General features: G+C 25.2%; 2 protein-coding genes across 7 annotated transcripts; one reads left to right on the top strand and one right to left on the bottom strand.

Annotated features, from left to right (window-relative positions):
• Positions 1-576: 576 nt before the first annotated feature.
• On the bottom strand, positions 577-8,273 carry LOC122510828 (OTU domain-containing protein 7B-like). 4 transcript variants are annotated; one of them, XM_043625747.1, is made up of 11 exons: positions 7,694-7,916; positions 7,523-7,602; positions 7,358-7,442; positions 6,884-6,955; positions 4,754-4,985; positions 4,386-4,650; positions 3,900-4,050; positions 3,351-3,707; positions 2,872-3,212; positions 1,492-1,653; positions 577-1,405 (listed from the first exon to the last, which is right to left on the bottom strand). In XM_043625747.1, exons 5-11 carry the CDS (start codon positions 4,974-4,976, stop codon positions 1,237-1,239), a joined length of 1,668 nt encoding a protein of 555 aa, XP_043481682.1. In that variant the 5' UTR covers positions 4,977-4,985; positions 6,884-6,955; positions 7,358-7,442; positions 7,523-7,602; positions 7,694-7,916; the 3' UTR covers positions 577-1,236. The 4 variants fall into 4 exon arrangements, with proteins under 4 accessions (XP_043481682.1, XP_043481684.1, XP_043481683.1 ...); XM_043625749.1 differs by lacking the exons at positions 7,523-7,602; positions 7,694-7,916 and adding an exon at positions 8,233-8,273; XM_043625748.1 differs by lacking the exon at positions 7,523-7,602.
• A 102-nt stretch (positions 8,274-8,375) lies between these two features.
• Positions 8,376-10,146, top strand: LOC122510830 (60S ribosomal protein L11). 3 transcript variants are annotated; one of them, XM_043625751.1, is made up of 5 exons: positions 8,376-8,399; positions 8,717-8,878; positions 9,082-9,231; positions 9,373-9,520; positions 9,963-10,146. In XM_043625751.1, the coding sequence occupies exons 1-5, from the start codon at positions 8,394-8,396 to the stop codon at positions 10,088-10,090; spliced, it is 594 nt and encodes a 197-aa protein (XP_043481686.1). In that variant the 5' UTR covers positions 8,376-8,393; the 3' UTR covers positions 10,091-10,146. The 3 variants fall into 3 exon arrangements, with proteins under 3 accessions (XP_043481686.1, XP_043481687.1, XP_043481685.1); XM_043625752.1 differs by having other exon boundaries at positions 8,387-8,482; XM_043625750.1 differs by having other exon boundaries at positions 8,387-8,423.
• Positions 10,147-12,110: the final 1,964 nt, after the last annotated feature.

Genomic DNA, 12,110 nt, shown 5'->3' on the forward strand with positions numbered 1-12,110 from the left:
GAAAAGAAAGAAAAATCACAGCTCAATATTAGTATGGAGTATTTCTTTGAAACTTGACAAGGCACGTGTCAAATATGTTTGATATAATATAAGAGTGCGTGAAATGTCGCAGTGATTTTTTGTAAATATCACTTTTTTGTTATATGATATGATGATTTAAAAACTATGTAGCGCTAATCTTTGAAATTAGTATGCAATATTCTTATTATATAGCATATATATATGTACGATATATAAAGCGAGAATTAATGTATGAAGTAGAATTAAAAGCGAATTTACGAGACAAGGCACGATTTATGATAAAATGTTTGATAAATCTTTAGCTTCTTTTTGAGAGAGAACGAAAAAGATGACAATGTAGAGAAGAAATCAATAATAATTTTGTACTTTACGATTCTTCATTGAAATATAATTATATATTCGATAAAATTTCTTTTTATATATATTTAAATTTTTCATTTTTTTAATCCTAATGACTATAACACTAGAAGGCTAATTTCTAACAAAAATTTGTTTCTCTTTTTAATGATTTTCCAATAAATTATTTTTTTTTTATAACGAAATTCTAATAATAAAGCTATCAACTAAAAATTGTACTCAAATTTAAAATAAAAAACAGTAAATTTTTCCCTAAAACAATTGTATTGTAAATAATGAAAAATTTCCATTTTAAACAATCGTTTCAAACAATTGTGAAGAAATCGAATAAATTAAAGCTATTTTTAATAGCTGTCTGGTATTAAAAGTAATTACCACTAAGAATAATGTTTCCATTGAAATTTCGAAGCAAATTGTTTTGAAACGATCTAATTTTTCTAATCGAATTATTCTAAAACAATCAAGCTTTCAATCAATCCTAACGATTATAATTTTTTCCGAACAATTAAATTCTACGAAAGAAAGAAATAATTGATGCTAAATAGCAGTTATAAAAAGAAGATACTAAAATCGAATACCGTAAACTGAGATTCTTAATTGATTAATCAGATATGTATCGTTTCGTAATTAAAATTATGCAACGTTTCATTAAACGCTATTTTTGTCAAATTTGTAATAGTTAATAAATAAAGCAAACTATTATTCAAACATTACATTTAAAAAATGAAAAATACCTATTTTCAGTCAGGCAACGATTTTATACGATTAGAAAGATAATTATATCGTTATATTACTATTGATTAGATTATTCAGACGATGATTATTGTCATGGAGAGATAAAAAGAAAGTTTAGGCGTATTAACGTTGTCGTTTGTTTGCCCAGCATTGCGAACAGTAGTTTTGATGTTCAGGAGTTCCATAAAATGTGCATTTCTCATTACGACATTTTTGCACAATATTTTTATTATGCCATTGTTCAGAATTCGGCGTGTCAGCCTCCTCTGATGATTTTACGAAGAAAGTTGAACTGTAAATCAAACAGTTTTCAAATACCCTGAGAATTGAAATCTTAAGTTAAGAGGAAAAAAAAAGAGAAGAAAATTTTTAACTCACTTGGCCAAATATAGAGCGTCTGGAGTATTTGAATTTGTACTCGGTATCAATTTGTTTACACTCGCATGGCTGCCACTGTCGCTGGCTGTGTAAAATTTCGATTTTCCTGCTCCGTAATTCATCACTGTACCAGTCATATCCGAATGATGATCTTGCAGAAACCTAAATATTAAGAATTAATTTTTTAGTGAATATCAAATTTACTATATTTTTATATTTATCAGGTTTGCAAAAAGAATTTAATTTTTTTCTCTCTGACTTTTAAGTTTTTCAGAAGGAATTATAACTTTTTCCCTTACCTTAAAAAATAAGAATTTTTTTAAAAATAAATATTTAATCATCATTATTAATACTTTTTAAAAGGAATTAAGATTTTCAAAAATTTTAAATCCTTTGCACGAAGAGAAAATATATTATAATTATATATTATTATACATATTTTGTTAAAGTATTTTACAATTTGGTGGAAAAAATTAAGTATAATTTAATTTGTAAATTTAATTTAACATTTTAAAACATAAAATGCTAAAACTATTTTTTATGAAATTAATTGAATTCTTGTAAATAATATTATCAAAATGTTCTTAAATAATTGAATTCTTTCAAGAAAATTTATTAAAAGTAAAGAAAATTAAATTTTATTAAGAAATATAATTAAAATTCTTTTGAAAATAATTGAATTCTTGCGGAGAATTTTATTATATGTGAAAATAATTGAAGTCTTGTGAAGATTTTATTAAAAAAATTTTTTTTTAATTTAATTCCTTCGAGACATTTTATTCAAATTGTGTTAAAAAAATTTAATTTTTTCCGAAAATTTTATTACTGACGAAAATTTAATCCTTTATGAAAATTTTGTTATTTAGGAAATTAAAATTTTTTAAAATAATAGAATTTTTTAGAAGAACTTTATTAAAATTGTCTTGAAAATAATTGAAATCTTGCGAAGAATTCTATTAAAAGTTTTTTAAATAATTGAATTCTTGGGAAAAATTTTATTTATTTGTCAAATTCTTTTAAAATGACAGAATTTTTTAGAAGTTTATTAAAGTTGTTTTGAAAATAATTGAAATTCTGCCAAGAATTTTATTAAAATTTTTTTAAATAATGAACTTCTTGTAATGAATTTTATTATTTATGAAAGTAATTAAATTCTTGCGCAGAAATTTATTAAAATTTTTTAAAATAATAGATCTTCTTGTAATGAATTTTAGTATTTATGAAAATAATTGAATTCTTGAGCAAAATTTTATTAAAATTTAAAAAAATGTTTAAATTGATTAGAATTTTATTAAAATCTTTTGAAAATAATAAATAATATCTAATAATTAATTAGATATGTGAATCTTTTTTTTAATTAATTATCAAAATGGAAATTACCTTTCCTGTGCGCAGTCGAGATAATTTTGTATCATTTGGTTCATGTAGCCGTTCCTTGTGATTTTGACTTTAACGCTGAGAACACCCTCACCAACGGAGCTAGTTAGATACGATGACGAGGACGAAGGTGGACTATTTGTTCTCTTGTGAGAATGAATCAATCCCAATTTCATTTTAATCGATTTTCCAAATGATTCGAATTGTTTTGCTACATCTAAAAGCGGCTTTGCAGTTTTATGTCTATTTACAGTCACTCCGTCAGTGTCACAAAAACGCTCTATGTCATCTACGGCGAGCAATTGATATTCACAGTCTAAATATTTCCGCACTAAAATTTCCATCTGAAAAATATGAAAGTTGAAATATGAATTAATCTATTTTTAAAAATTTTCAATTAAAAAATCGTCTATTCTATAAATAGATTTTATTTTTGTAAATATAAAAGAAGAATTTTATATTTGTAAAAAAATAAATTATACCGTGTCTTGTGAGCATGACAGTAAATCTTGTGATGCCGACCAATCCCATTCGGGTCCAGGATCAACAGCAAATGGTACAGGTAAAAGTTGTCCACTCTCGGGATCAACCAAAGGTACATAAATCCTTTCCTCGACATTTTGTCCTTTAGCAACTGAGACTAGTGGCGAAAAATGGGCCGAATGATAGGCTAATAATAAAGGTGTTCGATAACATTCGAAAGTTTGAACTTCAAGTGGCAGATAAATTCCACCAAAATTAATAGGCGCCAAAGCAACGCCCTCAGAATCCCGTAACATTGTCTCCGCTATAATTATAATTGGACGTCGAAGAACATGCGCTAACGCCAATACGTGAACCTGAAAAGCAAATTTCAAAATTAGAATACATAAAAAATTAAAACAAACAAAACTTTCAATTAACTAAAAAATCAATTTAAAATAATAATTCGAAATTATAAAATTTGTATAAATAAATTTTAAAAATAGAAATTTCCAAATTACATATTCAAAGAATCAGAATGAAAATATTTTGTAAAATGTTAAAACAACCTCCTCTAGACTTTGATAAGATGTTATAGTTTGATTTCGAGGGTTAATCGAGGCCATGTCTACAACACTTTGCCACTCTTGTTGCCATTCCGCTTCCGTGTAAGCTAAACCCGCCGTTGCGTTTAAAGTCGTCTGTCTCCACTTCCATCGCCTGAAAAACAAAAATTCTTTTTTTTTAATTTTAATCGTCGTAAGAAAATATTGATTAATCGATAAATTAATAAAGAAAAATATTATCACTCATTAAGTGATAATGATTCCGATAAAATAGTCATTAAAAAAAATGACTAACTAGTCATTCTTTTTTAAGTAATCTGATATTAATAATTTACAAATGACTAATTTTGATTACCTCTAATATCTTTTGTTTACTTTTCTATTGTACTTTTATTACGTTTATTATTAAGATATAAAAAAGAAATATATTTTCTCTTTATATTTTTTTTTCTCTACTTTTTTCTATTCTTTTTTTGACTTCAATTATACCTGAAAATTGCGTCACGATATTTTCCCTCAGCGAGCATATTATGTAAATGTTCACGCATTGTGAGATTTCGATCTTGAAAACCCCATATTCCAAGGCTGGCTGCGTGTAGAAGACAATTTCCGTCGCCAATTGTTGCTAGGGGCCAAAGTGCTCTTGATCCATCATTTTTTCCTCCACACCACCAATTTAGTCGTCCGGCAGACTCTAATGATGATAAACAACCCGCCTCGAATAAATCCTTCTCCAAAAATTGACGAAATGGATCTGTACATAATTTCAAAAATTTAATATTTTACTTTTCATGATTTTTATTAAAAATATATTTTATGAAGACAAAAAGGGAGTATTATTATTGGAATAAAATTACCTGGATAGACTGATAAATCGGGTAATGAGAAGGTAAATTCTGGTGCTTCCAATCCATCCGCAGCAAGCTGAGAACGTGTCTTGTTCACGAGAGCATCATTTTCCGTCGCACGGGAAATGCCTCTGGATAATTTTTTAGGAGCTCCTTCACCTGTTTCCAAGGGACCATTGTTTGAAGTAGTCCCTTGTTCCAAACCATCGTACATGGATAATGCTCCACTCATAACAATATTCTATTTTTTGAGAAAAAAAAAGAAAGCATTAAAAAATTATAATAATTGAAAACGTTTATTATTTAACTAGCAAATATTTGATAAGTCATTATTATTATTATATCTTCATTATTATTATTATGCAAATTTCAAATTTCATTTTCAAATATCAATTTTAATCTTTGAATGATTTCAGATTCAAAATTGAAAAAAGATTCACTTATTAACTAATTAATTATTATTTATTATTTTCTAAAATATTAATAAAATTCTTTAAAACAATTTAATTATTTTCAAAAACTAAAATATAATTATTCTTTGCAAGAATTCAATTTTTTTCATAAATAATAAAATTCCTCACAAAAATTCAATTATTTTCATAATTAATAAAATTTTTCGTACGCATTCAATTATTTTTTAAAATAGTAATAAAATTCTTCGTATGAATTGAACTGTTTTTATAAATAATAAAATTATTCTCAGGAATTCAATTATTTTTAAAAGTTTTAATATAATCGTTGCAAGAATTCAATTATTTTCATAAATATTACAATTAATTGCAGGGATTCAATTATTTTTAATACAATTTTAAATAAATTCCACGAAAAATGCAACTGTTTTTAAAAATTTTAATAGAATTTTTTTAAAGAATTCAATTATTTAAAAAAATTTTAATGAAATGCTTTTTAATAATTAAATTCTTTTCAATATAATTTTAATAAAATTTTGTGGAAGAATTCAATTATTTTCAAAAATAATATACAATTTTCAAAGAAATTCAATTATTTAAAACACATTTTTCACAAATTTTTTGAAAAAAATCATTTCTTTAAAAAGATTTTTTTTTAAATTCTTCTCAAGAATGCAATTATTTTAAGTGCGATGTCAAAAATTCAATTATTTTCATAAATAATAAAATTTCTCACAAAAATTAAATTATTTTCATCACAAGAATTTAATTATTTTCAGTACAATTTAAATGAAATTCCTCGAAAAAATTCCATAATTTTTACAAATTTGAAAAAAAAGTTAGTCTAATTTCAATTATTTTAAATGTTTTGATACAATTCTTTATAAGAATTCAATTATTTTTGAAAATGCTGTGTAAAAATGTATTCATTAGAATTTAATTAATTTTAAGGCATTTTTAATTAAATTGATTGAGAGAATTTAATTATTTTCGGAAATTATAATTTAATTTTCCAAAGCAAGTCACTTTTTTCAAAAAATTGTAATAAAATTCATCGCAAGAATTGAATTATTCTCAATACAATTTTAATTACATTTCTTTATAGAATTCAATTTATTTTAAAAGATTTTTATAAAATTTCTTGAAAGAATTCAATTATTTAAAAATTTTCGATAATATTCTTCAGAAGAATTCAATTAATTTCAGTAAAATCTGAATTAAATTTTTCAAAAGAATTTAATTATTTAGAAAATTTTTTAATAAAGTCTTTGAAAGAATTCAATTACTTTCAATGCAAGTTTAATTTAATTCCTCGCAAGAATTTAATGATTTTCAAAATATTTTTTCATTTTTAATAACAATGGCAATTACTATAATTATAAGTAATAAAATTTCTTTTGCGAGAATTCAATTAGTTTTAATATAATTTTGATAAAATTTCTCGAAAAAATTCAATAATTATTATCAGAAATAATAAAATTCTTCGCAACTTAATTTGATATTTTCAATTCTATTCAAACATTTTTAATTATATTCTAATATTTTGCATAAAATGTCAAATTTTATTTTGTAGACTAGTTAAATTCCTCTTGAGTGATCATGTATTCTTACAGAGGAAGATAATTTCAAAACAATTTCATATTTGGAAGAAGAAACATTAGACAAACATTTACTTATAATTCAAGTTACGCAACGATCATTCCATCTAAAAATTTACAAATATACTCACAAAGTAAAAGTGTATTCACGTCTTGCATTTGCACACCCATACGAATAGATCCTTTAATGATTTTATTAAAACCTGTTGAAACATAAATAAATAAAATTATAAATTAAACATTCTACAATGATTTCTAATACAAAAAAGAAAGATAATAATAAAAAATAAAAAAATAGAATAAATATTTTTATGCATTTGTAAAATATCCCACTTTGTTATATGAGATGAAAACATTTTCTGCGTGTTACAAAAATAGGAAACAATTTTTGTGCCAACTTTTAAATAAATAACACAAAGTTTAAAGAAAAAATCGATATTTAAAAAAATTTTTTGACAAAAACGTTTCTGTCATTAAAATACAACATAGGGAATTCAATGAATAGAATCATTTAATCAAAAATGTTGAAACCTTGACCTGATATTGAATTAACGAATATACACACGGCTTATCAGTGGGAGAGTGAGAGCCAAAATTATAAATACCTTTTTTGTCTATAATAAATTTGTATCCTTTTTTGCCACTCCACATTCGGTGATTGTTTTATTTATCGTCTAGGCCTTTAGTTTCCTGTGATCAAAAAAAAATAACGAGTTAGAAAATATAAATAAACAAGCTTGCAAATATAAAACAAACAAAAAAACACGCACGTTTATAATGGGAAGACTCGAAACACTGAAATACTGAATGACATTACAATAACATAACCTCGCGCGCAGCCGACCTTCCACTAAAAAAGTGGGAGTAGAAACTGGTAGAAACGGTTTTATTTACGCATTGCACCTCTCTGTCACATTTGTTTTTCATAAATTAATACTTACTTGATGAAAAGTTGAATAGATCTATTCATTACTTATTGAATGCGGTCAATTTTGTGTTTTTTGATTTTTATTTGTAATCTATTATGCAAGAAATTCCAAATGGTCTCCCAAAATTGGAGTTTCGATTGACAGTAGAGGATGTTGTCAAGGTCAAAGAGTAACTAATACCTTTGTAATTCGACCCCACCTATTTTTTTAAATTTATCTGATACATAGGTGATTTAAAACACACATTTTTTTAAAAAAAAACAAGATCTTGATACTCATATAACATATATGTGTATACATATATTTTTTCAAATACAATCTCCTGCTAATTAAAAAAACTCACAGATGAATAAAAAAATGTTTGTTAACAGAAAACATATTTCATACCACTTCTCATAAATTATTTAAATTTAAAAACGATAAAATCTCATACAAGAATAGTAAATATGCAATAATTTGCATTGTTTATTTTTTTCGGATAATTTTCATATTTTCAACATTGTATTTAAAGTTCTATTATAACTATTCTTGTAGTAAATTACTATTTTTACCTTATTGCTATCCAGGATAAAAAAATTGATTTTTTTCTTTATTTTTTCGAGTACTGGTTGTTTAAACTTTAAAAACTGTCAATATTCCGGAAACGGAAGTCGCCATGTTTTTCGTCGTCCGCCGTTAGAGGGCAGTGTGAGAATATTTCTTTTTCTCCAAGATGGCGGTGAGTGAAACATATTTCTTTGGAGTCTGTGAATTTTTTTTCTAAAAAATCTCTCAATATCTTGCGAATCAATAACAAAAATGGTTAATTAATTTGTGAAAACAGTATAAAATATGTGTAATTCAATATAATTAGTAATCGTTTTTTTCTCGGTGACAATTTGACAACTTTTTTTAATAACAAACGACGTGTCACGCTTGTTGTTACTTAACCTTCAATTATTGACAAAACTTGATATTTTTTTGTTTATTTTGCCAGAATTTTGTTTTAAAAATGATAGTATGTGAATTTCTGAATATTGATTTCTTTTTTCACAGGACACGGCAAAAGCTCCACCCAAGCAGAGTGCAAAGAAAGAGAAATCGAAAAAGGAGCCTAAGGATCCATCAAAAAATGTTATGCGAGAAGTCCGTATCCGTAAATTATGCTTAAATATTTGTGTCGGAGAATCTGGAGATAGATTAACTCGTGCCTCCAAAGTAAGTTTATTTTTGTTTGTTAAAAAAATGGTATTTCAGTTGAATTTTTGTTTCTATCGTAACATAACCTCTAAATTGACAGTGTTGACTTTTGGCCCTTTTGGCTTCGTGATTTAATCGTGAAAGAAAATTCAAATTTGTGAACTATTGATTTTTTTTATTCATTCTTTTTATTAATTAATAATGAAATTATTTTTGTATAGGTATTGGAGCAATTGACAGGTCAACAACCAGTCTTTTCAAAGGCTCGATACACTGTTCGTTCTTTCGGTATTCGTAGGAATGAAAAAATTGCCGTACACTGCACAGTTCGAGGAGCTAAGGCCGAGGAAATTCTTGAACGTGGTTTAAAAGTGAGTATTATTCAAATTTTATTAAATTTTTTATTACTTTGCTTTAATTGACGATTTTTATTGAGTAATTTTTTCTTGAATTCCTTTTTCGTTTTCGAATGTTTTATAAAAAGTAAAACTATTATTATTTGTTTAAAATAGGTACGAGAATACGAATTGCGTAAGGAGAATTTCTCTGACACCGGAAACTTCGGTTTTGGAATCCAAGAACACATTGACTTGGGAATTAAATACGATCCAAGTATTGGAATCTATGGCTTGGACTTTTATGTCGTATTAGGGCGACCTGGTACGTTTATCAAATTTATTTCACATAGAAAATGTAAATTTTTCCCCGCACATTTCTGGTATTTAGATATTGTCGTTTTAGACTTTATCTAATAGTTTTTTTCTAAAACATGTGCAAGAGTAAAAGCTTCTTATTTGCAACCCATGCCCACTTCTTCTACTGGGTGTGTTACTTAATGGAGGCGACAAAATAAACACAAAAATACAGTAAATAATAAAATATTCTCATTAAAAAAGACGTAAAAAAATACAAAAAAAAAATCTATTGAAAAATATGTCAAAGACGTAATTCTTCTGATTTCTATAAATTTTAATATATATTTTTCAGTATCAAGAATTTTAATTTGTTTTCTCTTTTAAAAAAAGTTTATTTTACTAAAAATATATATTTACATGAAAATTGATTAAAATATTTTTCTAAAATTTATCTAAATTATTTTCAGGATTCAATGTAGCTCACAGGAGGAGAAAGACTGGAAAAGTTGGAGCTCCACACAGATTAAATAAGGAAGACGCAATGAAATGGTTCCAACAGAAATATGATGGTATCATATTATCCGGCAAAAAGTAATTTACATAATTTTTTGTATTTTACTTTTTTAATTATAATAAAAAGATAAAACGACATTTACGTTTACAAATATTTCTTCCATACCATCATAGAGTTAATTGCAATAAATATTGTTCTGCGAAATAATATTTACTGAATTTAAACATTAATTTGTTAATATTTCAAAGAGAAAAATTATAAAAATTAAATAGATTAAATTAAAGATTAAAAAAATATTACATTGATTAAAGCATCAATTATTTTTTAAATCAGTTAATCATTCATAGTTATTATAAAATTTAATTTAATTTTTCTTTTTCTGTGAATGTTTAAATTAAAATTGTTAACCGATTGTACGAAGACAGTAATTTTTATTGTTAATCTAGTGATTTATTCGAACTTTTTATTCATTAATTCAAATTTACTAATTTATTTTTATAAATATTTATTCAATGTGTTTTTATTTTCTTTCCTTAGAGACAATTATTTATTTTACTTTCGTATTATTATTATTATTAGGAAATATAACTTTTTGTTTTAAAATTTACAAAATCCTGGAAAATTATTTCTAAATTATAAATCTTTTTTTTGTACAATTTAATAATTAATTTTAATTATTTACATCTTTCAATAATTGTAGTTCATCGTTAAATATTTATTATTTATAGAATTTTATTTTCTAATTCTATTTATATAATTATAAATTTATTTTATAATATTAATTTTTGACTATAATTAATAAATATTATATTTAATTTGAATATATTAATTAATAATAATAATAATTTCTATAATTAATAATTAAACAAAAATATATTTTGTTATAATTAGCAACAGTTTTGAACTTTCCCGCGGAAATAATCGAATTTTACCCGAACGCTCTGAACTTGCCCGCAGAAGAGGTTCGACTCCTCGATACTATCGAAATTTAAACAGTAGAAATTTCATTCTTGTAAAAAGTGTAACGGTTGTGTTTGTGCAATATTTTCGGTTATTTTAACATTATTTACAGTGTTAACAAGATAATTTAATGCATTCAAATTGATCGTTAACATTTGATTAACAAGTTTCGATAAATGCATCACATTCCACGCGATTAGTTAGTTCGACATTGTTGTCATATCAAGACAATGTTGTCTTTTAGGTTAGGCAAATTGGCGCAAACCCACTTGTTTCTTTATCCCACTGTCGTAGTTAATTAGCGTTTTAATTATTGCAGTTTCCCTAAAAATAATGTGTCTTAAATTCTGTTCAAATTGCCGTAATGAAAATTACATTGACAAAAAGTATTTTTTGACAAAATACTTGTAAGATGTGAGAGAGTGTATATAGGATTGTCGCAAAGTGTGTGGGGAAAATTGTTCGCAAAATGGATAAATATTGCGGAAAATCCGCTATTTTTATCATCAAGTTCTCTAAAGATATTGAAATATTATGCATAGAAGGATGTGCAGGATGCGGGTGGATTTGTGGATTATTGCAAATGTGGGGAAAAATCGACCGCCAAAATGATCGGCCAGAAAAATCATCGTTCGCCGCCATCTTTAATCTCAGCATCCCGAAAGGTATGGAAATTGGATTAGTTTATTGTTAATTTTGTTGTAGAACTTAATTTTTTAATATAAATAATTATAAATTAATTGTGTTGTGCAACTTAATAGCTCTAATTTATTGATATAAATAGTAGTAAATTAATTGTATTGTCATCATAATTACAGGAGTGAAATGGGAAATTAAATTAATAAATATAATTATTTTTCAGTTTTCGGACGATGTTGGGCAACCCGGTGAGTGAATTTTTAAGTTCCTCCTGTTCTCCAGCAATTATGTATATTTTTAAGAACCGTTTTGGAGACAGGTTGTAATGTTTATTTTGCATGTTTTGGAATCACACAGTGGAGTCTGATTTTTCTATAATTTGTTATTCATAATAAAGCAATTTTATTCCAATTTTTCGATTTCAATAAGTGAATAAAATTAATATTTAAATAAATTACGATAACTAAAGAATATACCGTTTTCAGTTAGAATTTTGAAAATT

The sequence above is a fragment of the Leptopilina heterotoma genome, unplaced genomic scaffold (assembly GCF_015476425.1).
Source record: "Leptopilina heterotoma isolate Lh14 unplaced genomic scaffold, ASM1547642v1 Lhet_76, whole genome shotgun sequence".
Taxonomy (NCBI): Eukaryota; Metazoa; Arthropoda; class Insecta; order Hymenoptera; family Figitidae; genus Leptopilina; species Leptopilina heterotoma.

What these genes read in the sequence shown, in the direction of transcription:
- LOC122510828 (XM_043625749.1), bottom strand. Translation starts at nt 4,976, where the DNA reads ATGAGTGGAGCATTATCCATGTACGATGGTTTGGAACAAGGGACTACT. An exon ending in CTTATCAAAGTCTAGAGGAG is followed by an intron (nt 3,708 to 3,899) that starts GTTGTTTTAACA and finishes TTTGCTTTTCAG; the next exon opens with GTTCACGTATTGGCGTTAGC. An exon ending in TGTCATGCTCACAAGACACG is followed by an intron (nt 3,213 to 3,350) that starts GTATAATTTATT and finishes CATATTTTTCAG; the next exon opens with ATGGAAATTTTAGTGCGGAA.
- LOC122510830 (XM_043625750.1), top strand. Translation starts at nt 8,394, where the DNA reads ATGGCGGTGAGTGAAACATATTTCTTTGGA. An exon ending in GTGAAACATATTTCTTTGGA is followed by an intron (nt 8,424 to 8,716) that starts GTCTGTGAATTT and finishes CTTTTTTCACAG; the next exon opens with GACACGGCAAAAGCTCCACC. An exon ending in TGTCGTATTAGGGCGACCTG is followed by an intron (nt 9,521 to 9,962) that starts GTACGTTTATCA and finishes AATTATTTTCAG; the next exon opens with GATTCAATGTAGCTCACAGG.